This window comes from Suncus etruscus, chromosome 5 (genome assembly GCF_024139225.1).
Source record: "Suncus etruscus isolate mSunEtr1 chromosome 5, mSunEtr1.pri.cur, whole genome shotgun sequence".
Taxonomy (NCBI): Eukaryota; Metazoa; Chordata; class Mammalia; order Eulipotyphla; family Soricidae; genus Suncus; species Suncus etruscus.
This window is the reverse complement of record NC_064852.1, coordinates 22,389,345-22,417,337: the sequence shown is the minus strand read 5'-3', so window position 1 is coordinate 22,417,337 and position 27,993 is coordinate 22,389,345. Positions and strand designations below refer to the sequence as shown.

At 43.5% G+C, this 27,993-nt stretch overlaps 1 protein-coding gene and 1 pseudogene across 1 annotated transcript in view; one reads left to right on the top strand and one right to left on the bottom strand.

Annotated features, from left to right (window-relative positions):
• The window catches only part of IQCA1 (IQ motif containing with AAA domain 1), a gene marked incomplete at its 5' end in the record, with an annotated part of 105,394 nt that extends 92,850 nt beyond the window's left edge, over nucleotides 1–12,544 (bottom strand). Inside the window, 3 exons of the mRNA XM_049773654.1 lie at nucleotides 4,416–4,607; nucleotides 8,348–8,467; nucleotides 12,218–12,544. Coding sequence (XP_049629611.1) covers nucleotides 4,416–4,607; nucleotides 8,348–8,467; nucleotides 12,218–12,544 — 639 coding nt within the window. The remainder of the gene's footprint in view (nucleotides 1–4,415; nucleotides 4,608–8,347; nucleotides 8,468–12,217) is intronic.
• On the top strand, nucleotides 936–1,577 carry LOC126009356 (prefoldin subunit 3-like; annotated as a pseudogene).
• Nucleotides 12,545–27,993: the final 15,449 nt, after the last annotated feature.

The window sequence follows — 27,993 nt, the reverse complement described above, 5'->3', positions numbered from 1 at the left end:
TCCTCTGAGTACTGGCAAGAATGAAGAACAGGACCCAGAGTAGCCCCTGAACACCACTGGGTGTGACCTAAAAGTCAAATATATATAAGTATATATAATCTACAGTGATTTTTTTTTGTGGTTTTTGGGTCACACCCGGCAGTGCTCAGGGGTTATTCCTGGCTCCAGGCTCAGAAATTGCTCCTGGCAGGCACGGGGGACCATATGGGACACTGGGATTCGAACCGATGACCTCCTGCATGAAAGGCAATCAATCGCCTTACCTCCATGCTATCTCTCCGGCCCCGTCTACAGGGATTTTTAATGGGTATGCAATATAAAAGAACATAGAGTTTGAAAACAGTTGCATAAAATATGAACAGGAAAAAAGTGGAGAGTTTTGTAGATGAGTAAAGAATAAGTAGTTATCAGCTTAATCGAAAGCTGCATCTTTAAGATAGTTTGTTACCACAAAGATAAGAACCTCTGGCAGATACGCAAAAGAGGGAAGAATATAAGTATACCACTATAAAAATAAAACACAATGGAAGACAATGAGATGGAGAAAGTAATCTTCGAATTAGAAAGTCAGAAAACAGTATATTAATTGGTTGTAGCAATTCTTTACCTATGAATCATTACTTTAAATTTAAACTATTCATTCAAAATACAGTCAATGAAGGAATAAAACAAGCATAATACAGTATTAAACTGCCCATGTGATATTCTTTGTTTTGGGAAGGGGTCACACCCAGCAGCGCTCAGGGGTTACTCCTGGCTCTAGGCTCAGAAATCGCTCCTGGCAGGCTCAGGGGACCATATGGGATGCCGGGATTCAAACCACTGTCCTTCAGTGTCTAAGGCAAACGCCCTACCGCTTCACTATTTCTCTGGCTCCCCGTGTGATATTCTTAAACTTGAAGAATACATATAGGTTGAACATGGCGGCGAGATAGATGGTGGTGCCTGTGTCGGAGTGGCTGCCGGAAGGGCGGCGGCTGCACCTGGGGATTCCGGAGGCCCTGCTTGTGGAGGAAGTAGATAACTTCCTGAAGCAACCTAGAAATGAAACTGCAGATGTAGTACTAAAAAAACTCGACGAACAATACCAGAAGTATAAGTTTATGGAACTCGAAAGAAAAGGAGGCTTAAAAGTCAGATTCCTGAAATTAAGCAGACTTCAGAAATTCTAAAATACATGCAGAAGAAAAAAAGAGTCCCCCAATTCAATGGAGACCAGATTCTTACTTGCAGACAACCTGTACTGCAAAGCTTCAGTTTCTCCTACTGATAAAGTGTGTCTCTGGTTGGGGGCTAATGTGATGCTTGAATATGATATTGATGAAGCTCAGGCACTGTTGGAAAAGAATTTATCAACTGCCACAAAGAATCTCGATTCTCTTGAGGAAGACTTTGACTTTCTTCGAGACCAGTTTACTACCACAGAAGTCAATATGGCCAGGGTTTATAATTGGGATGTGAAACGAAGAAACAAAGATGATCATACCAAGAACAAAGTATAATGGTGGTAATTAAAATGTTGCTCAATTTTCCAAATATGTTATTTTAAATACCCCAAACTATATCCTTGAAGGTTGACATAAGTCTGAATGATTTTTAACAGCAAAAATAATGAAAATTAAAAAAAATTTATTTATTTATAAAAACAAAATTAATTTCACATATTTTTAAGAATTAGCAGTATTATTATTTTTCACATTTTCAGCAAAGTAAATGCTGCTGCTTTTCTTTTTTTTGTTGTTTGTCATAAAAATATCTTAGCCGAAATGGCCAAAAACTGTGAGGCATAGGCTATGGAAGTTGAATTTGGACACTTAGCACAGTGTGCTTTTGTATTGGCTGATGTTTTCTGATGTGTTTAAATCAGTTTAGAGGTAGGGAAATCAGTTTGGATCCTTGCAAACTTTTTTCTTGACTACATGATTTGGAACTTTCTAGTCCTCTTTTGTCATTATGTTTTATGTAAATAGTTTCATGAAAAACTGTTTAGCCAATAACTATTTATTACACTATTCTGTAAGTTTTCAGGAAATGGTAATTTGCCTTCTGAAAGCAGTAATGGGACTTTGAGACTTTTTTTCTTACTCCATATAAATGCATGGTGTCTTTGCAATGCCAACATAAGGAAGATCTCAGCCAACATGAAATATCAAGATTACTCATAGCTAAAGTAGTTTTATATTTCTTCACAGTTCTCCAAAGCAGCTAAACAGGAACAGTAAGATAAATATATGAATTGTGAGCTTTTCTTATTCATGATAAAAACCTCATAGGAATAGTAAAAAAATCCCTGTGGAATATATTTGGTATAATGGCTAATATTGGGTGACACACATTCTGGTAGAAATATCAATGTATTATTCCATGTTTGTGTAGTAAAAAGTATACTTGTACAATGTATTTTATGATATTAAAACCGTGAAATTAAAACTTTGGCATAGAAAAAAAAAGAATACATATAGCTTGAAAGGAAACGAATAGGAAAAGATATTCCTGCAAATGATAACTATAAGAGTATAGAAATGGTGCTTTTCATAGCAGGTAAAATAGCATTCCAGGAAAAATTGGCCTCATGAGACAAGGAAGGTCAAAATATAGTAATAAAGGGGTCAACCCATAAGAAGATATAACAGTTGTAAATTGTTGTGTGGCTAACATTGAATCACCAAAATATTTAAAATAAGTATTAACAGAATCAGAAGGAGAAAGAGAGAGGAATACAGTCTCCAATACTCCACTTTACCATGGGATAAATCATTCACATAGAAAGTAAACAGAAACCTTGAAGCAACTTTAGACCAAATGGGTCTGACATAAACACAAACCTTTCATCTGCTAGTACTAGAATTACTATCGTCTTCTCAAGTACACTTACAACATTCTCCAGCATAGGTCATAGACTGAACCACAAGGAGAGTGAAATCATATCAAGTATATTTCTTAATCACAACAACACAAACACTAGAAATTCACAAATACATGAAAATTTAACAACATCTCTTGGCCAGCAATGGGATACAGAATAACTCAAAAAGGCAATCAGAAGTAGCTGAAGTAAACAAAAATGAAAACACACATCAAAACATAGGGAATGCAGTAAGAATAGTTCTTAGAGGGATGTTTACAGTAACAAATAAACTCATTAACTAACTATGTTTGTTAAAACAACTCTCAAACAACCAAACTTACCCCCACAAGGAAATAAAAAAGAAGATCTAGAAGTATGCAGGAAATAAAAAAGATGAGAGCTGAAATAAATAAAATAGAGTAGGGAAATAGGGGAAAAATTGAAGAGTTGCTTTGTAAAGATAAACAATGACAAACCAGACTGGGGGTGAGGTAGGGAATTCAATCAAATTCTAAGTGAAAGGGGAGAGATTAAAACTAACACTGGAGAAACACTGAAGCTCATCAGAGCTACTAAGCACAACAACACACCAACAAATCAGCTAACCTAAAGAATCGGTTCTGTGGAACATGCACTCTCCCCAAGACAAATCCTGAAGAAACAAAGAAAATTGGTGAGAAATAAGCATCCAACTCTCCCAACAAAGGAATTTGCAGACCAGATGTCTCTTTTGGGGGATTTCTACCAAACATGTAAAAGAGAATTAACACCAATGTATCTGAAACCTTTCCAAAAATGTGGGAATAAGGATGGAATATTTCCCAACTTATTTTATGAAAACTGCATGATCCTTACTAGAAAGCCAGATAAACTCTCAGTCTGAAAATAAGACTATAGGCCTAATAAATACAAAAGCAAAGGGTCTCAACAAATCTGCATGTTCAATGGCACAGCATCAGCAAAGTTGAATTATCTTTGGCAGGCAAGAGTGGTCTGACAAAACTCAATGAATAAGATATCCCACCTTATCAGAAGATAAAGATCAGATCATCTTCTCAAGGAGGCCAAAAAAAAAAAAAGCACTTGATAAAATTCAACACTTTTCCTAATAAAAATTTTAGATAAATTGGGTAGAGTGGATACAACCCTCAGCCTGGTGACAAGCTCTATGACATAGCTCAAGCAGGCCCAGGGGACAGTGGTTGAATTTTTTTCTCTAAGATCAGGAGAAGACTAGAGGCCCCTCTGGCATGCCTATTCACACTCTAGTACTAAAACTCCCAGCCTATTAGACAAGGGAAAGAAATCAAGAGTAATCTAGTTGGAAGGGAAGACCCACACACTTGTGGTTTTGATTTACACTGGCCTTGTGCTTCAGATCAAACAATATAATCCAGTGGATTTACTGGTCTTCCAAGAGAAAGATGACTGTGCTATCTGGAAACCAGTTCTGTTTGCATCAATGGCTGCATTTGAGAGTTCTGAGTTGGACAGCTCTCCCCAGGCCTCAATCTAGCTCTGTCACACCACCTGGTCCCCGGACTCAGAGTGTCCCCCCCATGAGCACCTTCTGGATGCGCAGAGCCGCAGCTCCCAGGTCCAATGCTTTTTCGCCCATTAATTTTAATTGCTTTGCTCGGTACTCCTGGAGGAATATCTGCTTCATGAACATGGCTCTCAGGCGACCTTGCCGCATCCTCTCGGCGATCTGGATCAGCTTCACGGCCTTCTCTAATGGGATGACCTTGGTGGAGAATGCCTGTGGGACAGAGTTAGGGGACATCTGCATCTAGACTCTCCTACCACAGCAATTCATCCCTGAAACACTACATTTATATCTAATAGACCTATTAAGAAGACCTAGGCTGGGGAGAAGAGTATGTGAAGTCTCCATGCTAACTATTCTGCCACAAGTTGGCAGAATAGTTGGTTTTTGGGTTACACCCGGTGGCGCTCAGGGGTTACTCCTGGCTCTATGCTCAAAAATCACTCCTGGCAGCCTCAGGGGACCATATGGGATGCCGATATTCAAATCACCATCCTTCTGCATGTAAGGCAAACGCCTTACTCCATGCTATCTCTCTGGCCCCTGCACATTTTGATAATCTGCTGTGCTCATATTTTTTTTGGGGGGGCCACACCCAAAAGTGGCGCTCAGGGGTTACTCCTGGCTGTCTGCTCAGAAATAGCTCCTGGCAGGCACGGGAGACCATATGGGACACCGGGATTCTAACCGACCACCTTTGGTCCTAGATCGGCTGCTTGCAAGGCAAACGCCGCTGTGCCATCTCTCCGGGCCCTGTGCTCATATTTAAGGGTTCAATATGCTTTGTTCAAATCCACAAAACAAAGCACTTAAATTTTTTTTTATTTAAGCGCTGTAATCACAAAAGTGTTCATAGTTGGGTTTCTGTCATTGAATGTACACCACTCTTCAACAATGTAACTTTTCCACCATCAATGTTCCCCATTTCCCTCCTCTCCCACCCCAAACAAAGCACTTAATGCACCATGGTAGTTTTAGTTGGCAGCAAATTATACCTGGAGTGCAAATAAAGCAAAGTCAATAAAACTTGAAATTGCTATCAGTGTGTGTTCTCCTTAGCCTAGTGGTAGAACCAGAATAAAACATCTTGAAGAGAAGATCTTAAAATGTTTGCAACTGCACATAACTTTAAAGCTCATTCTTGAACAAAGGAGTGATTAAACAAAAGCTAAAATTATTAGGGGCGGGGAGGGTTATTGATCTTTCTACAAGATGTATACTTTGAGCCCCATTGGGAATAATTCCTGGGTGCAGAGCCAGGAGTAAACCTTAAGCATTGTTGGGTGTTGCCCAATCCTCCCACCAAATCACTTCCCCAAAGAAAACTTCCCAAACATTTTCTTTTCAAGGGTACTATTGAGACAAAGAGGCAAACTATTGTCTTGGGAGCCCTCAGAGGTAGTATATTTGCAAAGGAAGGCAAAGCCAGACGGAGCTACTTCCTGAGGACTGAAGGGGAAGGGCAAGAGGCTGGTGTGGGGTGGGATGAGGGTTGGGGGCAGGTCCTGCAGAGAAGGCAGGCAGCCACCTCAGCCTGACCCTGGGGGAGCCCCAGACATGAAGGCAGGCAGAAAGGAAGGGATGCTGAAATCATGTTAGATTACACCAATGCTTCTCAAATAGTGGGGCGTGCCCCCCAGGGGGGACGCATGGCTCTATAAAGGGGGGGGAGCATTTGACCTCGGCAAACACTGTCATGACAAGCTAAGCCCCGTGTTTATGTCTCTGTATCTCTCTCTCTGGATCTGAGAGTTGCTGTGTCCAGCTTCAAACCCTGCTTAGAAAAGCTATACATTGCAAAATGTGCTCATTGTAGCCATTAATCCAGACATCATCTCTGATTTAAAAATCAGCTCAAATTATTTTATATATTTTTGTTTTGCAGGTTAAAGTTTTTTTTAAATAAACTATTTATGGTCGCGTGGGGGGGATCAAAAATGTTTTCTTCTTCCTAGGGGGGCATGGCATAAAATAATTGAGAAGCACTGGATGATACTTTGTTTTACCCAAAACAAAGACTATTCCCGATTCTTTTGTATCTGTTTGTTTGCAACTTGGTTTAACCCCAAAACAGAGATTGTCTTAATGTAAACCTAGGCAGGACTGGCTCAGTATAGTCTGAGCTATCTGTCCTTACTCTGTCCCTACTCCCCCCTACATGGGATGGTCTTTGTATGCAATAAAAACAACAGTTCTGGTGGGCAATTCTCTCCTTATGAGGTAGAGGATATCCAGATTACATGTGTTTCACCCTCAGCCTGATCTGGATTATTTAATGTGACTCTGCTTCAGACTTGTTCACATGGGGTTGGAGATATAGTGGAGGGGATGATTTTATAGAATCAGAAAAAAGCTTCCATACCAAGTGGAGTCCTCTACAGTCTCATAGTAGCCTTGAGGAGAGGTATAAAGGGGTGCAGTAGGGTGCAGAGGGAGGTGGGAGAATGCACATTCCCAGAGACAAAGTCGGGAGCTGATCACATGACAGGCTGACCAGGCCTCCAACCATTCATCCAAGTTCTTGTGGACACAGACTGACCCCCAGGCAGGGGGGCCCCTAGCATGGAGACAAGACTTCCAGTCTTCTAGGCTGGTCCAGTGCTAGGACCTGGGCTCTGTGGGTTGGTGCTTGCAGAGAACTGTGGGTCATCCATAACATCAGGTCTGGTGTCCCCATAGTCAATGCTGAGGTTTGGTGGGATACAGTGTTCCCTGAGAATTCTTGCGGTGTCTATTATGTATGTAGAGAAAGCAGCAGTGTTAGGGGGAGCCCACAGAAGCCACCAAGATACCATGGAGAGTTGACTGGCAGCCCTGTGAGGGTTGGGTCAGGCAATATGGACAGTGGGATGCAGAGATGAAGAGATGTACAGATCCCACTGCCACAGCAGGAGTGGATAAAGAGGAATCCCACAGGGCACCTAGTGAGAAGCTACAGAAGGTTTCAGAACCCCTGACAGTGCTTCTCTCATCTCTATCTGCCCCGTGGCTCCTTTGGTGGATTCTGCTTTGCTAAGAAGGGCTGTTGTGGGTTCCTTAGAAGACCAGGACCAAGGTTTGCACCAAATGCAGAGGTATGTTTAGGCAAAATAGGGCACACCCAAGAGCATGCACACCTGCTTCCCCACTCATCCTTTCTAAACCCCAGATCCTAGTGGCACCTCTGGGAGGAAACTGGCACCCCCAGGTGATACCCCCAGACTCTGAAGTGATGGATGCTGGAGCTGCCCCTCAGAACATTCTGGTGCCTGAGCAGGAGGCCTGAAGGCACGAAGGTTGTGGTAGTGCCAAGGGAAGGCAAGAGCAAGCTGGGAAAGGGGCCAAGGAAGGAGCTCTTAAGATGTGGCAACATGCCATGTATAATTCCTGCCATACCCCAGCCCCACTCCTAGTCCTTCCCAGAGGCCCAGCGGTCAGGGAGGTGGAAGAGGCTTTGCTCTGCCCAGGACCATGTAGACAGTTATGACATCATTCATGGGCAAACAACCCAGGCTAGTAACAAATAAGAAGCTTCTGTGTCTGTGCCTTCATGGCTCAGGACTAAGACTTTCTCAGCCTGTTACAGTGGGCAGACTGGTATTCCCCACCCTGAAGCCAAAGCTTGGAAATGGGGCAATTTTGGATTCCTGGGAAGCCAGTTTGTCCCTGAGGCAGATGGTAGTCTCCAGACAGGCAGACTTGAGATGATCATGGTACTGAACAGAATATTACACACATGGCAGAGATGCCAAGAGAAGTCAAGAAGTAAGCTTGGACTCCGCTGCTGTGTTCTCAGAAAATAATACCAAGTCTTCAAGTGTCACAACACAATGCCAACTTTTCCCATAGTGAATATCTACGTGCATCAGGGAATGGAACTCACTGCTCCCCTCATGTGGAAAGCCTATCATGGTGTCTCACATACTAGGAAAGGTGATAAAGGCCATGCATAGATAGCCCAAAAATAGACTCACCATGTCAGGTACAGACAAGCCACAGTCAGCCAAGATCTGAGCCAGGATCCTCTCTCTTTCCTTAATGGCTTTGATCTTCTCCTTCATGAAATACCTGGGGATGGGAATATCTAACTGTTGCTAAAGAAGAAAAAACAGAACATCATTTGGGCCATGATCCCAGGACTTTCATTCAGTCAGAACATGCAGTAAGATACCCAGTTCTGCTTCTTACCTCACTTCATGAAAGACATAGCGAGGCCCAGGGAAGGCAGAGGGTTCATTATTGCTAAGGAGACCCGAGGTCAAAGAGGAAAAGTCCTAACGCACCCTATACATTAATCATTAGAATCAGATCTCAGCCATTCATGTCAGTTCAACTAAGTGATGGTAATGGTATCACTCAGCTTATCTAAAAGGATAATGCATGTGAGAATATCAAGTCATCAACGTAGTAAAATATTGAGTTGCAGAGAACTTTGAATTGGACTAAGAATTTAATCATCAGCATCATTAACTATTTCTATGGTGAGGGTAAGGACTTTTACCCCAATAATTTAGTTTTTATTTTTACCTTAATTCCCCATCATAAAACCATTTACAAAATTTATCCATCCCAGTTAATTGAACATGCATTATTCAAGAACCTGGGTGATCCACGGGCACCCACAGAGGAATTGTATGCCGGATCCACTTTTGCTAATTTTTGGGCTGTCCACTGGTAGACCAATTGGCTACAGAAAGGCACAATTCCAGTCTAGGGCTCAGTACTGATTTTTCCTCACAAATTTTTATAGCATAAAGAAGTGTCTTCTTAGGACTTATTGGGAGACAACTTTGGGAAAGGAATACTTTCAAAAATAAAAGTTTTCCTGGGCTGGTGGAATGTTTGTGCGGGGGGGGGGGGTGGTGGTACTGAGTTTCCCAGGGTCTTGTGGGTGTGCCTGGAGAGGGACTCTCAGAAGAAAATTGCCACATTGACTAATGGTATGACTTTATGTGTGAATAAGCATGTTCAAGTTTCTAACTTGTGATAAACCCTGGCTCCACCTGGCACTTTAAAACTATAAGTTGGCAGGCGTAATTCTGAGAATGGGATAGAGAAGGAAACAGAGGCTCTGTGCCCTATACCTGCTATCAGAGCTTGGTGCAGGAACCCTACATATCCAGGGGCTTCTCATTTCTTTGAGGGAAGAATTCAGGAAAGTGCCCCTCCATGTTGCTTGGCCTTCAAGGTCCTGGTGGGAAAGACTGTGTGTAACAGGGACAAAGAGTCTGTCTTCTAAAAACTACTAAAAGAATGTGGCTATGGGAGCCAGACACAATGGAGCTGCACATGGGTCAGGAATAGTTGTGTTCAGGGATGAGACTGCCTCTGTATCGATGCCAATTTCTGCTCCTCTGGGGGACACATTGCTCCCTTACTACCTTGTTCTCTCCAAAATCCATCTTCCCCGCATGCATGGAACAGCCTAGCCAAGGCTTCAGCTCCTCCCATTCTTGGATCACTGGCCACAGCATCCTGGAGGGGGCTCATCAGCTAGCACTGGTATATCCCCAGGAAGGACTGTGGGGTGCCACCAGGCTGTGTACCCCTAAACCACTCAGCAATGTTCAAGATAGTTGGGTTGTACCATCCAAACAGCTGCACTCAGCAAAACCCAGAGGAGTCCCAAGGGTCAGAGAACCATGGCAGGGTAGAGAGAAGGCAGGAGTTTAAGTGGACCTCCTTTGGTGCCAGAAGCTCTGGGACACATGACCATAGAGCCCCAGGTCACCACTACTCACATTGGGGAGTATAGGACCTATCAGGGCATAGGACCTGCACCCCTTCTTTTCCTCATAGTTCACCTAGGCAGTTTCTGTTGGAAATAGCTGTGAGAAAACTAAGAGGGTCTGAACTACAGAGTATCAGAGGATCCATTCCAATAGGCCCAGATAGATACACATGTGGGCTCAGCCCTCGGGCCTATGGAATTCTGAGCTGTGCAAGGATTCTCCTGTACCCACCATAGTCCAGTAAATCCTCAGACACTGATGTTTAGTAACACCATGGAGAGATACAACAATCATTTCAAATTGACCCATGTTGAGCTAAATTTTGGTAATTCCATTTACCTTTGTGTTATAGCAAGTGATAAAAAGTATGTTTGTTTGTGCCTGCATGGTGGCAAGCTAGGGTGGTGGATAGGAGACTGGGATACTGGTGAAGGGAAATTTACCCTGGCGGTAGGACTGAGATTTAGACATTTCATGTCTAAACTTAGACATAAAATGTCTAAAATGACTATTATAAACAACTTGGTAAATCATGGTGTTACAATAAAAATTGGGGGGGAGTATTCTTTTGCACCCAAAGGAAGGGACCCCACTTTTACTCATAACAGGTAGACTTGTTGAAGGACCATGATTGATGTATTCATGCAATAGGCTTTTTTTCATTCTGGAGAAGCCCAGGCTCTCTCTTGATCTCCTCCTCTCCTCTTTTACTTCTCTAATGAAGTTTCTTTTATTGGTTTTCTACCACTCCATGGATAACAACAGTGCTCCCAGCCTTTTTGGGGCCCTTCATTGGCTTTATGTTGCTAGTTTCCTTTGGTCCTTGGGCTTTTCGCAAACTCACCACCTTCGTAAAGAATCAAGTGGATGAAGCAACCAGAAAGGACTCAAAGGTTCTGTACCAACAACTATGTGCCTCAGAAGACCAGCTGACACCTGACATCTCCCCTCCTGCCAACTCTCCGCCACTTAAGTTTGAAGTTATCGAGGAGCTGGCGCATAGACCTCAATCTGTGCGCTTGCGCCTTGCCAAGCTTTGGAAACGACTGACTCAAGGGTAGCAGATGCGGTGACTGGAAGCCCCACACCTCTTCACCCAGTGTGGCCAGTCCACCGAGGCAAGTCTGTCCCTTCCATATTGTATACTAAACAGGGGGAGATGTGGGAGACCGAGCACCCCACATATCAAAGGAACTCTGAATGAATTTTCCACCGCCTGCCTGATTCAAGCCACAAAAGTTTGCATAGCCCCAAACCAACAGAAAACTCTGCAAATAAATGTAGCTCAGCACAAAGAATCTGGCTTAACCAGATTCCTTAACCTTTCCATGGAACCTGTTTTTGTAACTGCTCTCAAGCATGTAGTTATAGATATGTTTTTGTAAAGTTTAAATTATGATCCTTATTGCTTGCACAAAAGATAGATCTAAATGGAAAATAGGCTAAACAAATAATTGTATTTGCGTAAATATCAATTAGCTATTTGTTTAAGAATTTGCTTCCCCTCCCCCCCCCCAAAAAAGAAAAAAAATACAATAAAAAAAAAAAGAAAAAAAATACAATAAAAATAAAAAAAGGGGGCCGGGCGGTGGCGCTAAAGGTAAGGTGCCTGCCTTGCCTGCGCTAAGCTTGGACGGACCGCGGTTCGATCCCCCGGTGTCCCATATGGTCCCCCAAGCCAGGAGCAACTTCTGAGCACATAGCCAGGAGTAACCCCTGAGCGTTACTGGGTGTGGCCCAAAAAACAAAAACAAAAAAAAAAAAAGAAGTTTCTTTTAATAAACTACTTTAGGTTTTGAACAGATAGTGAGAGATCAGTATGAACCAGGTTCAAACCTTGGCACCATATATGGTCTCCTGAACCCACAAGGAGTAAGCACAGAGCTTACTTGAGCACAGAATCAGAAGTAATCCCTGAGCACTGCTGGGTGTGGCCTCTCTCCCCACCAACGTGAACCTAAGTCGACAAATCTGCCTAACTTCTCTAAAACAAAAACTTAACTGCCCATACGATAAATCCCCACAGGTATGTCTAGAAAATCCAGCATGTTGCTGACCAGCCCTCTGTGCTGACTGACAAGCAATAGACGCTAGGACAGAGCAAGCACTCACAGGCGCCAACTTGAGATCCTGGAGAATGTCGTCGAAATAATGGAACTCGCTTAGCTCCAGCTCCACCATCTCATTCTTCAGTTCCAGGATGCGACCCATCACTCCGTCCAAGATTTTCCGGATCAGTAGTCGCTTCTGGGGGTGCACTATCTGGTCATACACATCCTCCAGGTTGCGGAAGATCTGCACGTATTTGATGTAGTATGTGGCCAGCATTTGAAAGATATAAACCTTGTTGCTCTGCGGGTCTATGATCTCAGACTCGTTGTTCAGCAAAGAGTTGAGGGCTTCTTGGGTCTGGTGCCATATTTTATTGTACATTCTGGGGGAAAGGGTGGAGACAGAGTTTGGACAACCACATCAGCAAAATTCACTTCAGAAAGAAGAGTTATAGACACTGGAACAAACCAGGGTGCTGCGTCTTTATTCTTTTTGGGGGAGTAACACCAAAGCCACTTGCTCTGATTCCATCTGTACCCTGTTCAGATGCACATGTGATTTTGGGATCTAATCAGATTTTTCAAGTCTTCCATTATAGTGAAATTTATTGACTCCTCATGATGGCCATGCAGACTGCATTACCATACCCAGCCAGAGATGTGGAGCTGAATGCCATGAGGCTTACCTCTAAAAATCAATTGCATTTCCTGACTTTAAGTTGTTTTTTAATGCCACAGTAATCAAAAAGGTGTGGAACAGGAAAAAGGACTCTGGGACCAATGGGACAGAATTGAGAGCTTGGAGATGAAACCTCCAATAGATACACAGTTCATCTAGGATGAGGAGTAAGAGGTGAAAGGGAGCAAGAAAAGTCTTCAATGAAGTATGCTAGAAGAATTGGAGAGCCATATGCAAAGAAATCATATCTCACACTACATACAAAAGTAAATTCAAAGTGAATTAAAGACCTTGTGACTACAGCAGATGAAAACAAGCAGAACTTTTTGAGATATTGAGTTCAGAGGTGATTTCACGGATTTGACTCCATTGGAAAAGATAAAAATGAAAATAAACAAATGTAAGTATATCATATTTAAAAGATTTTACATGCCAAAGAAAACTGTGCTAAAATAAAAAAAGATAACCTTTCTAAGTGAATGGGGGAAATAGTCATTCAAAACATCAGATAAAAAACAAGATACATAAAGCACTGACAAAATACAAGAATAACAAAAAAAACCAGTCACCCCATCAAAAATGAGGGTTCAAAGAGTACCATAGGAAGGACTCTTGCCTTAGATGTGACTGGCCCAGAGTCAATTCCCAGCACCCCATATGGGTCCTTGAACGCCACCAGGAATGATCCCTGGGTGCAGATCCAAGAGTGATCCATGAACAACACCAGGTATGTTCCCCCCCACCCCACAAAAAAATGGGAAGAGATGAAGAGGACATACAGAAGGCCAGTTAGCATATGGGAAAGGGTTTATCAGCACCTGTTAACAGGGAACAGGAGTTCCGGAGAGAGAGCATGGAGGTAAGGCATTTGCCTTTCATGCAGAAGGACGGTGGTTAATATCCCGGCATCCCATATGATCCCCCGTACCTACCAGAAGTGATTTCTGAGCGTAGAGCCAGGAGTAACCCCTGAACATTGCCGGTATGACCCCCCCCCAAAAAAAAAAAACCCCAGGGAACAGGTATGTGAACAGTAAATGAAAATGATGAGCTATCTCATACCAGTGAAAATAATGATATCACAAAGACTGGAAGTCAGCAGTATTGGTGGGATGCAGCAGAAAGGGACCTCCATTTCACTAAGGTTAGAATGTCATCTGGGGTAGCCTCTATAGATGACAGTATTATAACAAAGTAAGACGAAAGCTTCCTTAGGACCCAGCATCTATCTCCAAACACAAAAACATTAGTTCAAAGATATATATGAAACACTTTATATTTATTAGTCCTTAGTGCCATGACATTAAAATCACTCAAATGTCCAGTGACAGGCAAATGGATAAAGAAGTCATAGCCAATATTCACAATGAAAGATGCAGCAACACTGCAACACTCAGCATGTCGAAACGTTCCTATTTTTCGCCCTATAAGACTCACCTGACCATAAGACACACATAGTTTTTAGAAGAGAAAAACAAGAAAAAATATTCTAAAGCAATGGTGCAATGTAAGACACCATCAGGAGATGACAGGTGGGAACAACCAGCCTGCAAGACTGAAGTATAATTACGATATGCCAGTCCACAGCTGGTTAAACATATTTACCTAACTTTTTTTTATCAGAAAATAAAGAAACATTTTTAAATACTTTTTTGTTAATATAAAAAAAGTTGCAGCAGAGATAAAATAGTCCTAAACATAAGCTCTATGTGTGATGGTGAAAGTGCATGATTGCTTATAGTATTTAGTATGTCTGCTCAATAAAGGGAGCATAACACTGCGGATGTCAAGTGGTCTCCTCCCCTGCACTCAGGCTTCAGCCCCAGGCAGCATTCACTCTATAAGACATATAGACATTTTCCCCCATCTTTGGGGGTGGGGAGTTTGTCTTATGGTACAAAAATTACAGTAGATAGAACTGGAAGCTTGAACTAGAGTGATAGTATATCAGGGAAAGCACTTGCCTTACATATGACTGACTTGGGTTTAATCCCTGGCATGCATAGGGCCCCTGGTGCACTGCAAGGAAAGATTCCTGAGGCACATAGCCAGAAGTATGCCCTGAACACCACTGGTGTAGCCTCAAACCAAAGAATTGGAGCATCCAGTGAAGTGAAATAAGTTGAAGGGAGGGTGACAAATACCAGATGTTCTCACTCATCTGCCAAACAGTGACAAAACAAGGGAATAGGCCTAGTATCAAACAACAACAAACTCTTGACCTTGGATTGCAAAACTGAGACCACCACTCATGGAGTGGGGTTCCTGTGAGCTGAAGAGGTGGAGCAGAGTTGCAGATCCTGGTCTCTACAGGGGTAGTGGGGTGCAGTAACTGTATATCACAACATAATGTGAAGCATGTTACCTAAATTACAGTAATTGGTGGGGGGATAAACACTCATGTATATATAGCAGCTGGAGTTTAAATTGGAACCACCACACTGGAAACAATTCAACATTTTCTTGGGATGCTGATCCAGTGTGGACCCTAATCTGGGCAATCCCACTCAGGGAAACATGCCTGACTGCTCACAAGCATGGCCCCCAGAGCTGCAATGAAGAACATGGAGGAAGTGGAGAGTGGTCCCATGTTTTCTGAGAACGTTGGGTCCATTGAGTGCTAAATTTGGGTGAGGGGGTAAAACAGGCTGGTGTGAAATGGCACAGCCATTTCCCCAAGGACATGATCACCCCCACATTGCCTCTGAGAAAGGATCTAATGGAGGGGGGACAAGGGACAGAGCATGATTCTGTGGTGACTGGGGTGACCACTGTGAGTTCAGCTTGTGCATGGACCTAGAAGGGAGATGCCACCTGAGGCCTCAGCAACTCCATGGTCTCGCATGTCACCCTGTTCTCTCTGCTACTGTGGTCTTGGCTTATGCCAACCTGATCTCTGCATATGCCATCATGTTCTTGCAAACTCCTCTGTAGTCTAGTCACATGCCACCATAGTCTTGGCACACATAGCTCTGGTCCTCGCACACACTGTGCCCATGGAGTCTCTGCTGGGATGGCAGCAGGGAGCCCAGATCCAGGTTATTCCAAGAGAACATTCCTGTCTCCTGTGCCACCCTCATTCTTTCAGTTGCACAGTTCATTGTCCTGTTTTTATGTAATATTTCTCTGCTAATTTGGGGTGATGGGGCACCCTCCTTTCTGATATTTCTGTACCCTGCAGTTGACCGTCCAGGCAGGAGCTCCTCTCATGGCCCAGGTGTGGCCACTTTGGGGATGGGGCAGGGCTTCATATTTTAGTTAATCTTTGAGGATTAAAACTCTCATTTTGGGCCAGAGAGATAGAACAGCACGTAAGGCACTTGCCTTGCATGCCCACCCAGGTTCCATCTCCAGCACCCACAAGCGCAGCCAAGAGTAATTCCTGAGTAAAGAGTTAGGAGTAATCCCTGAATACCACCTAATGTGGCCCCCAAACAAGATGAAACAAAACCACCTTTCTTAACATCCCTTCCATCTTCTCTCTTTTCCTCTTCCCTCAGATAATCTCAGTTCTGCTGTGCTGCTCACTGGTTTATATTTATCTTGTTTCTGCCACTTATCCATTTTACTTCCTCAATTTCTTCTCCACTTGGGTGAAGTTGTCAAATACCTGTCTCCCCTCCTTCCCCCACACCATGACTCATTTTGCTTTGCACCATCAATTCCACCTACTTGGCTGTGAATGGGAAATCTTCGTCTTTTTATGCTTGAATAATATTCCATATGTAAATGCACAGTTTCTTAATCTAGCCACCCATTAGTAACATTTTGGGGGATCCCCTATTTCAGCTAGCTAATCAAGAATGCTACTGTAAACTTTCGGGTGTGTATGACTTTCTGTACTCATGTTTCCAGAACTTCACACACATACACATACACATACACACACACACACACACACACACACACACACACACACAAAATCCAGAAACAGTGCTGCTGGACACTGTGAAGAAGAGCTATAGCTCTATAGCTTCTGGATAAAAAATTACTGAAGTCCAAATGGGCCATCTTGATTCACACCCTAGTTTCTTCACCTTCCAGCCTCCTGTCATCCCCACTGACACTGCATGACTCCTTCCTTCAATCGGCAGCCAGGGTTTTTGTCAGACCAAAAAAAGTCATAAGATGGCATCCCAGGTGGCTCTCATTTGCATTTCCCTGACAGAGCCTATGATGATGAGCACTTTCTCATGTGCCTCTCCACTGTCTACTCTACATGCACTCTTTGGAGAAGTGTCTATTCAAATATTCTATGTGAATTTCATGAGGTTGTCCCTTGTTGTGCTATATTGATCTACTTTGGAAATTCGTTCCTTTCTGGAAGTTAGGGGTACAAATATCTCCTCACATTTTGTTGTCTATTTTTGTTTATATTTTCTTGTACCATACCAAAAATGTTCAATTTGCTGTAGTTGCTGTTGTGTATCTTTTCTTTTCCCGCTTATTTATTCTGGTTTTTGGGCTACACCCGGCAATGCTCAGGGATTACTCCTGGCTTTGTGCTCAGAAATCGGTCCTGGCAGGCTCGGGGAACCAGGTAGGATGCCAGGAATCAAACCTGGGTCCTTTCCGGGTTAGACATGTGCAAGGCAAATGTCCCATCACTGTGCTATGGCTCCAGCGCCTCCGTTGTATATCTCTACTTTATTTTGTAGTTTGGTTTTTAGGCCACACCTGGCAGTTCTCAGGATTTATTCCTGGGATTACTCCTGGCAGTGTTCAGGATACCCTCTATAGTGCCATAGATTGAACCCAGTCAGCAGCATGTAAGGCAAACACCCTATTCATTGTTCTCTCTCTGTCTTTGTCTGTCTGTCTGTCTGTTTCTCTCTCTCTCTCACTTGCTTGCTCCCATCTTTATTTTCATTTCCTTTGTAGTTGAGGTAGAATCCCCCCAAACCCCTGAAGAACTGATATCCTTAAATGTCTTACATAAGGTTTTTCTTTTTTTGTTTGTTTCTTATGCATTTTTATAGTTTTAGGACCTACCTGCAGACCCTGAATACATTTTCCATGTGTATCTGTGAATAGGGTTAAATAAAAAGCTCCAGTTTTATTCTTGGATGTGCTACAACATGGCCTGTCTCGCCACCATCTTTGGCCAAGAGATTTCCTCTCTCCAGTGCACAGCCTTGGTTTCTTAATCACAGAGTTTAATTCTGGCTTTGCATTTCTGTTCATTTGCTCCAAGAGTCTCTGTTTATTTCAACAGTCATTTGAAGCCCTGTTTTAATTACTGTCGCTTTGTAATAGTGTGTGAAGCAAACTGACATTTTATTTCCATTTTTCTTTCTCTCTGGTCTTCTTGCTTTACTATTCAAGGTCTTTTGTAATTCCATAGGAACATGAAAAATTTTGTTCCATTTACTTAAGACAATTCATTGAACTGATGATCGAGATGCCATTAAATTTAGAATGAACAGGATGATGCCATTAATTCTCCCACCATGAACCTAGTATCATTTATGTTTCCTTGTGCTTGTCCTAGATATCTCCACAATGTCTTGCTAAACTTATTGTATCAGTCGTTGTTAACCTTATTTACAAATAAAGTGCAAAAATCGAACAAACTTTCTCTGCTAAATTTATTTCAGAAGATTTGGTTCTTTGGACATCATTTTAAATGCGACTGTTTCTTACTTTTCCAAGGTTCATTTTGTTGCAAATGGCAATGGAACAGATTTTTGATTACTTGTTTTATCATCATCCATGTTGTTGTGCTCATTTCTAATCACTTTGTTGCGATATACATATATATTATCTGCAAATAATGGTAGATTCACTTTTTACTTTTCAGTCTGGATTTCTTTTAGTTCCCTTTGCTATATAATTGCTCAGATTTATAACTCTAACATCAGGTTAAACAGAATTAGGAAGAGTAGACACCCTTGTTTTACCCCTGATTTTAAAGAAGAATCTTTGTTTTTCACCATTGAGTATAATATAGCTATCTGTTTAGAGAAAATAGTCTGTATTATGCTAAAACATGTCCCTTAATTAGGAATTTTAAATTATATATGGGTCTGGGTCTTGTCAAATGCTTTTTAGGCATCTATGGATATCAATTCTTTTACTGGAGTAGCGTAAGGGCAGTTGTATAATGTGTTGATTTGCGTATATTCCAGCATTTTGATAGGCCTGGAGTAAACCTAAAGTAAATTATGCTTTGAGGCATTGTGAACTTGACTCTCTAGTATTTTGTTGAATGTCTGCATTAACATTCATCATAGATGGCTTTGTAGTTTTATTTTTTGTATGGTGACCCTGTTTCATTTGATAGCAATGTAATTCTGCTCATGAGAAGTATTTGGGAGAATTCTTTATTTTCCAGAAGCTGAGATGAGAATAGGCTTCAGTTTTTGATAAATGTAAAATTCACCGACTGGTCTAGCATGTGGTCTAGGAATCCTGGGTTTTGTTCGTTTGTTTGTTTTTGTTTGTTTTGGTGTTTATTATTGTTGTTGAGATTTTGTGTTCCTTATTCAATTTCTGTACTTGTGGAAATTAACTCGAGTTTTCTATTGGCGCTCTTTCATTTTGCTTCTATTCCAGGCATGTAGCCTCATGTCGCCATATTTGATGGTGAAGGTGATGATGACAGTGGCAATGGCGAAGTGGTGATGGAGACAATACTGAGGATGATGGCAGTCATGATGGTGATGGTTGTGCTGCTGATGTTCGTGGTACTGATGTTGGTGGTGATACTTATAATGATGGAGATGGAGGTGTTGGAGGAGGTGAAAATAGTAATGATGCTGATGATGTTTTGGGGATGCTGGTGGTGATGAATTGGTGATGTTGATAATGATGGTGACACAGATGATGATCATGATAATGATGGAAATAACTTTTATGTAATGTAAATTACTGCTTTACGTGATTTATATCTATTAAGTCATAATCCTTAACAACTCTTGTCAAGGTGGGCATTATTATTATTATTCCAGTCTATAAATGAGAAAACTGAGCTATGGAGCAGTTATTATCCAAAATGGTAGTATGTGATTGTAGGTTTTTTCCTTTGCTTTTTGGGACACACCCAGTGATGCTTAGGGGTTACTCTTGGCTATGCGCACAGAAATCACTCCTGGCTTGGAGGACCATATGGAATGCCAGGGGATCAAATCTCGGTCCATCCTAGGTTAGTGAGTGCAAGGCAAATGCCCTACGGCTTGCACCACTGCTCCAGCCCCTGATTGTAGGTTTTTCAATGGGGCATCCTGTTTCCAGAATGCAGCTCTGAATGAGCAACTATATCACAGATGTGATGAATACCACCAGGAAGGAAATAACTCGAATTGAAACAGCCTTTCCTCTTCTTCCCCAGAAACTCTCTGAGGTCAGGTCCTGAATATTACTTCTGGCCCTCTATCTATTGGATTCAAGTCCAGATTTTGCAAGACCTAAAATCAATTGCTAGTGCAAGAAGTTTCTCTGCAAAACTTAATGAAAACAACATGCTATTATCAGACAGAATCCCATGAGCATAAAACAGTCCCCTTTTGCAGTATAAATGAGTAACAAACAAAGCCATTTACCAGGACAAGTCCATAAAAGAACAACAACAACAACAAAAGCAGAATCTCCCATCTGGTGGAGCATCTGGGATATTGTGGCAATTCTGGGGACCTTGCTTCAAAAGACAAGCAGATGGGGGAAGTTAGGAGGAAACAGAGCTGGTGTAGGAGTGGAGGAAGTTTGGCTGACCATCAACATATCACACCTGTCTGTGAGGAGAGTGTCACATTGACAAGAGTACAAGGAAGTTGTGTAAGTCTGTGGCTTACCAAATCCTAGAATTCTAGAACATGGGAGAGGTTGGCTGAGGTGAAGAGGAGGCAGCAGCCCTCCAGACTCCAGTGACTGTGCAGTAGAGTCCAACCACACATCTTCACATGCTCATTGCTAACATACACACTAATAGGGAAGTAGTCATTACTCCCCTCCCTTGTATTCCTCCACTGACCACTGCCTATCAGGAGGAAAGCTTAGGTCAGGATTGTTTTGAATTTAGCTCTGCAATTCAAAATAGCCAGATTAAAAGAATCAGTGCTGTGAGGAAGGTGAGGCGCTGCCAGGAATTCACAGAGCCCTACAGTGAGGAAGGCCAAACTGAGGGGGTAGACCAGAAAAAAAAGGGCAGGTAGGGTCCCAGAATGCAAATGATCAAAATACACTCTTGTTCAAACTACCAGCCCAAGCTTCAGACACAAGCCAAGAATGTGGCTCTTGGAAATGCTGATGTCCAGAGACCAGACATATTTCCAGGATCCAATATTGGAAAACAAAATCTGTAGAGCAGGAGCAGAAGAACAGGAGGCAGTGGGAAATGAGTCCCGTTAATAGATTTAAAGACTAATTGAAGAAGATGGAGAGAAAGTGCTTGTCTTGAACTCAGTCAGTTTATGTTTGATCCCTGACAACTCATAGGGTCCCTATGATTCAACAGGAGTAATCCTTGAGTATTGCCATTAGGACCAAAAAAGTCAAAACCCAAAACAAAAGGAAAATCTGTGTGAAATAACATACTGGGCGAGCTCTGCAAAAACCCAGAGAGTAGCAAGTTGACTGGCTTGGCCAAGTGCTAGCTTGAGTTTGCAGGTCCAGCTTTTGGGGTGCATAGGGCTTATGCTTCTGTGGACTTTATTCAATAGAGGTAACTAGTGAAGGGGAATTACCAGACACAAGAGGCCAGTCCCTACCAGAGCCTTTCCCTGGACACAAAACTTAATAATTCCTGTGCCCACTGTCCATACTAGACTACAAGGGTCCACAAACTCATGCCCTGGGTTGTGCAGGTGGCCTGGCCACCACACTCTGATCCAGTACAGCTGTGGCTGCACCTCCAAACTTCAGGAACCAAACCTCCCTGCAGCTTGAGGATTCTGCCTCTGTGCACCAAACCCATGAACTTCCATGCCTCAGGGAGATGGTTCCAGAGGGGAAATTTGCCACACACACACACACACACACACACACACACACACACACACACACACACACACAAGCTTCATGGACCCGCTTTTCTAACTTAACAAAAAGTTTTCAAAAAGTTCCTCTCCTGTACCCAACCTCCGCTTTGTTCCTATACTCAGGGGTCTGCAGAGGGGTCAGTCTTGGGACCCCATAATCTTGAGTGCCCTGGACCAGTGCTGGTAACCACAGGCTGCAGATTCTATGGGCATGGTCTGGATGTGAAAGGAAAAGCAGAGAAAGTCTCTGCCCCAGCATTAACACTACCATCCTCCTCGGGGAAGGGCCAATAAAGCCTGCAGCCTTGCTGAATGAGGTCCCTCAGCACCCCAACTTTGCTCTGGAACTGTTGTTCCTCCCCTAGGTATAGAGGAGCAGTACCTGGGACTCTCTAAAAAGGTTACAACTGCCAACCTGAATGAAATCTTATCTTCATTTGCTAAAAGGTGAAAAAAAAAAAGTGAGGGGTGAGGGAGAGGAAGGAAAGAGAAGAAAATTGTGCAGATGCAGAGCAAACTCTGTCTTGGCCTGCAAAGCCCATTGCAGATCTGGAGTCCCAGAGGCCCATCACTTACGCGTTGGACATGGCTGATCACTGCTTTGCCCCTGCCCGATAGGTAGTTCGGTCCAAGTCACAGGTAGGCGTCACAGGTAGGGCCGCTCTTTGGGCAAGATAAACTGGGATCTGATGTATAAACTCTCACTTCTCCGAGTGACAGTCTGGCCGGCACTTCAACACCGGGATTCCCAGGTCCCCAGCTCGGGAATCAGAGTAGGACGTAGCCTAGCAACGGGGACGCTACGCATGCGCACAGCCCGCTCCCAGGGTACCACTCACCTGTGCAGCCCGCAGCCGTTTCCATGGCAACAGCGTGGACGCCGCGGTGGCGCTGGGGATGTTGGGTTGGGACATGGCGGCGCGATGGAAGACTGAGTCGATTTGGCAATGAAAGAAGAAACTGGTTTCTGGGCTAGGCCAGTGCGCTACTGCTCCCGGCTGGCTCCAGGGTCCTGCCTCAAGGCCCATCTGCGCAAGCTCCGTGCTCGCCCCACTTTCTTGCACCCCCAGATGCTTAGCCTTGGTCAAGCCTAGCCTCAATCTCCCATCTGTGAAATGGGGTGTCGGCCATTGGTTCAGAATTTAAGTCAAGAGCAGGCCTGTGGAGAAAGACAGAAGCAAGCAATGTCCTTGGCAATGAAACAGACACTGTTAATCCCATGTTAAGTTTTGGCAAGTTAATGAGTGTCTGCTGTCATTGCAATATCCCGTGATGACATGACTTTGGACATTTATATAAAATCATTAAAACTATGGATGACAGGTCCTCTCCTCCACAGTCATGAAATAAGAGAATCGCAAAAGCAAACTAACTAGCAAACACTTGGTAAGGACAGTGCCATGAACTGCAAAGGCATCTAATCTTACCCCTCATCCCAAATTTCTGCAGGTGGAAACCAATAGAGCACCTAAAGAGTACCTACCTATATATGATACTTTCAGAATTAGGACAGGAACTCGAGAAGAGAGATGCAAGGATGAATTGAGGGTCAGATCAGAGAGGTGATTCAGGGAGATGGAGGCTGTTGGAGTCCCAAGTGTAATCCCTGAAAACCCATACACTCTTGGGGAGTAACACCTCCACCCTAAGACTGCAGAGTATCCACTAAAAACTTCTGTGTGTGGCCTAAACTACCTTTCCTCTCCCCATTATAAAAGAAAAGAAATTTCAAGATGAATTGAGTAAGCACCACCTGGGGCAAAATCAATGTCAGGAACTGAAACCAGCCCACACTCATAGGGTCTGCTAAGAACCTACAAAAAACTCACAAAGACCATTAAGATGTGTCATTTTCACAGACTTTAATAGACTTAAGGCAAAGAATCAGGTTTGAAAGATGCATTACTGGAATAGAAGAACTAATGCTGAGTGAAGTCGGTCAGAAGTAAAGGGACAGATCCAGAATGGTCTCTCATAGATGGGGCTTAAAGATGTTCAACAAGGAAGCAACAAGAGCCAAAGACAAAAAAATATATACAACAACACAACTGAAAACTGAGCCACACAGTTGTAGGGAGAAAGGGGTGTTGACGTCCTCGGGAGAGGGAGGGTATACACAATGATGGGTATTGGAATTATGTGCACAAGAAAACTATTATTAATAGCACTGTAAACTACAGAATCTCAATAAGCAATATTTTTCTTTTGGTTTTTGGGCCACACCAAAAACTCAGGGTTACTCCTGAGTATATGCTCAGAAATTGCCCCTGGCTTAGGGGACCAAAAGGTACGCTGGGGGATCAAACCAAGGTCTGTCCTAGGCTAGCACACACAAGGAAGGCTCCGGCCCCTCAATAAGCAATTTTAATTGATTAATATTTTTTTAAAAAAAGAAAGATGTTATATGTTCTATTCTGTAGTCCTCCCACCCCATCTGGGGGTCAGAGTTCACAGGGACCTCCAAGGAGCAGACACACATCCCCACCTCTCCGGTCAATTCATGGTATCACTGAACAGGTTTAAGTGCAACAGCTCCGGGCTGGAGGGTATGGGATGTTCCTCATGGAATTGCCCCTTAGAAATACCCACCACTTGGGGCTGGAGAGATAGCATGGAGGTAAGACGTTTGCCTTGCATGCAGAAGGTTGGTGGTTCGAATCCCATATGGCATCCCATATGGTCCCCCGAGCCTGCCAGGGGCGATTTCTGAGCATAGAGTCAGGAGTAACCCTTGAGCGCTGCCGGGTGTGACCCAAAAACCAAAACAAAACAAAACAAAAAAGGAAATACCCATCTACTAAGGGGGATCTGCTCATATGGATAGCTTGAAGGTGCATAAAGAGTGATCCATGTGAAATGTGAGTCATGCCAAAGGCTGCAGCGGATATTCTGCTGGACCCAAAAATTCTTCTCAAGAAGAAGAAAAGGAAAGTCTAAGCAGTGTGGAAGATAGGAGGCGACAAAGCTTAGAAGAAAGTTTAATAAGAAAGAGAAAGACCTATCAAGGGCTTCTGTGTGACAAAAATTTGTCTACTAGGACATGCCCCTGGATGAGAATCTAGAACAAGATGATTGTAGGGCCAGTTAGGGAAAACAAATGAAAACCAGACACAGTCCTCTAAGGAAACCAATAAATGAATATATTGGACACTACTAAACTGAGCTACCACTTAGAAAAAAAACTAAATAGAAAGGAAAGAATAAAGGAAAGAAGGAAGGAAGGAAGGAAGGAAGGGAGGAAGGAAGGGAAGGAGGGAGGAAGGAAGGGAAGGAGGGAGGAAGGGAGAGAGGGAGGGAGGGAAGAAGGGAAGAAGAAGAAAGGAGGAAGGGAGAGAATAAGGAAGGGAGGGAAAGAAGGAAGGGAGGGAGAAGGGAGGGAAAGAAGAAAGGAAAAAGGAGGGAAGGAAGAAAGGAAGGAAGGAAGGAAAGGAAGGAAGGAAGGAAGAAAGAAGGGAAAGAAGGAGGGAAGAAAAAAGAAAGGAGGGAATGAATGAAGGAAGAAGGAAAGGAGGGAATCTAGGAGAAAGGGAAGTTAGAGGGAAAGAAGGAAGGAAAAAGAAAAAAGGAAGGAATTTGGGCTGTAGAAATAAATAGCTCAGCAGGTTCAGTTTGTGCCAGCATGCAGGAGACCTGAGTTCCATCTCTGGCATCACATAGTCCCTCAAGTCCCACTAGAAATAACCCCAAATCAAAACTAAAATAACAGACAGGCATTTAAGCAGTTAGGAAGGCAGGCAGTTAAGCTGGTGTTTCTGAAAAAGAAATCTCCAAGGGATTGAAAATGATATCCAAGGAAACATGACTGAAAGAAAAGAACTAAATTTGTAATCAGAAACTCTCACTGTTCCAAGAACAACAGCCATAGAATCAGCTCAGCCCAGAGCCCCTGGCTTTGTCGCTGACCTTTTAAGAGCAATGAGCTGGGGTCCTGCAGTCTCCAGGGCACTATGGTAGTTGTCACTGTCAGATGAGAAGGTGGCAGTGTTTACCCAGGGCTTGGGAAACCCTGGCTTGAGGTATTTCCAGTTCCTGCAGAAAATCCTCCCCATGGGAAATACAGCAGTTGTGGATCTGCTGACCTAGTTACAAATGCAAATCACAGAGACACCAAGTCCAGTGTCTTAGATGACGAAAGGAGGTTATGATGTCTGCAGCAATGGACCCAGAAAGAATGAGGGCTGAACTCAGCCTGAGGTCACTCAATGGCAACACTAATGTTGGGCAACTGCTCTTCTTTGGGAATGGTCACTTCATGAGGTCTGGACCACTTTCCTTTTTATCAAGTGACCTTTGCTCTTACCTGGCCTGAAACATGCTGAGAGAAGCGTGGCAAGGCAAACATCTCAAATGTGTGTCAGCAACAGGATTTATTATACTGCAGAGACAGAGGTGGGTGAGGAAACGAGTTGGGACTCAGTCAGCTTAGGGAAAGGGGACCCAGGCCATTGTGTGGTTCCCACTCACAGCTCTTCCTACCGATTAGCTCTTCCCACTTGACAAAATCAAGCTGTGTACTCATGTCCAGGGTAAAGGAAGAGGGACGGGGAAATGGGAAACTCCAGATGCTGCCGTTCTTCTGATTCTGTCCCCCTGCAGTCTGCCTGACCCCTTCTCTCCTGTCAGTGACCCCTGAAGATCCATGTGGTCACTGCATCTTCTCATTACACTGTGGCTCGCATTGTTCTCCTCATGGCACACACATGGAGATTCTGGGACTTTCAGCTAAGTTCACACCTGATAGGTTCAATGGTATCCAGCTGCACCATAACACTGTGTGTGAGGGGGAAGTGTGCCACACTCAGCAGTGCTCAGGGCTTTCTCATAACTCTGAACTCAAGGATCATTCCTGGGGAGTATGCAGGGGACCCTAAATCGGGAATCAAACTGGAGCTGGCAGGCTGCAATGTGAGCTCCTGGACCTTTCTGTGGTCGCAGATCCAGCCTTGACTCCACTGAGCTCACAAACTGAACTTCTGTGAGATTGATTTAATCAAAGTGACCACCTTCCCTTTAAAGAAAACACCTGCATTGGGGAGCTGCAAGGGTTTGGAGAAGGGTTCGGGGACTTTGGGGAATTTCATCCTTAGATTTTTATCTGGTGAGGGATGGAAGGACTGGCTCTCAATGTGAAGCTCACCACATAGAGTGGTGAGTTTAGTTAGAGAGATGACTACACTATCATGACAATGCTAGTGAGAGATGTAGAATGCCTGTCTCAAATACAGGCAGAGGGTGAAGGAGAGAAATGAGGGACTTGGTGGTGGGAAAGTTGCTCTGGTGAAGGGGGGTGTTCTTTTAATGACTGAACCCCAACTTCAATCATGTATGTGATCATGGTGCTTAAATAAAGAAAAAAAAAGGATGTTTATCTGGGGAAAACTCAGGAAGAGTCCTCTAGAGCTCACCACCTTCTCTCATAGCCCCAGCCCCAGTCCCAGCAGGCTAAGGAGGGACCTTCAGGCCATTCTAGAAAGTTTTATCTGCTCTGGGACAATACTGCGGATTGAGCCCTCTCTGCCTTTATATCTGCCTCCCGGACCATCCAGCACCCCTTCAGGAAAGTTGCTTCTCAGTGTCTCAGCCCCCCAGGTCCCTTAAAGTTTTTTTTGGTCATGTACTACATGTGCTGAATTTATCTTTGTGACAGGGAAGCTGGTCCCTAGAAGCCCAGGCCCCAGTTTTGCAGTTCTGGGTCAGGGCATTCAGATGTGAACCCCTGAATCGAGGTCTTGTTTGTGGGTGTAGGAGAGACCCTGTCAGGTAGCCTGGGATCACTCTTGGTCTCCCCACTTATGCTGCATCCAGACCCAAGCTGCCGTGTCCTCCAAGACCTTCCTGCCCATCAATGCATTTGTTGCTCCTTTCCTAGTTACCCTGAAGCTCCCACCTTTTGCTCTGGGTCCCAGCCTCTTGTGTCCTGAGGATCCAGGCTTGAAGGTGCTATGTCTGCGCAGCTGCCAGCCAACACTTCCAACAGGCAGCGAATCTGGATGCTTCCAAGGCATTCCCTGCGACCTTGTTTCCTTCCCTAAAGTCCCCATGACCATTTTTATTTAATATAAATATAATAATATAAATAAATCTTTTATTGAATCATTGTAAGGCACACAATTAAAAAGCTGTCCATGATTGAGTTCATATATTATCCAACCCCCATCCTTTCACCAGTGCATATTTCCCACC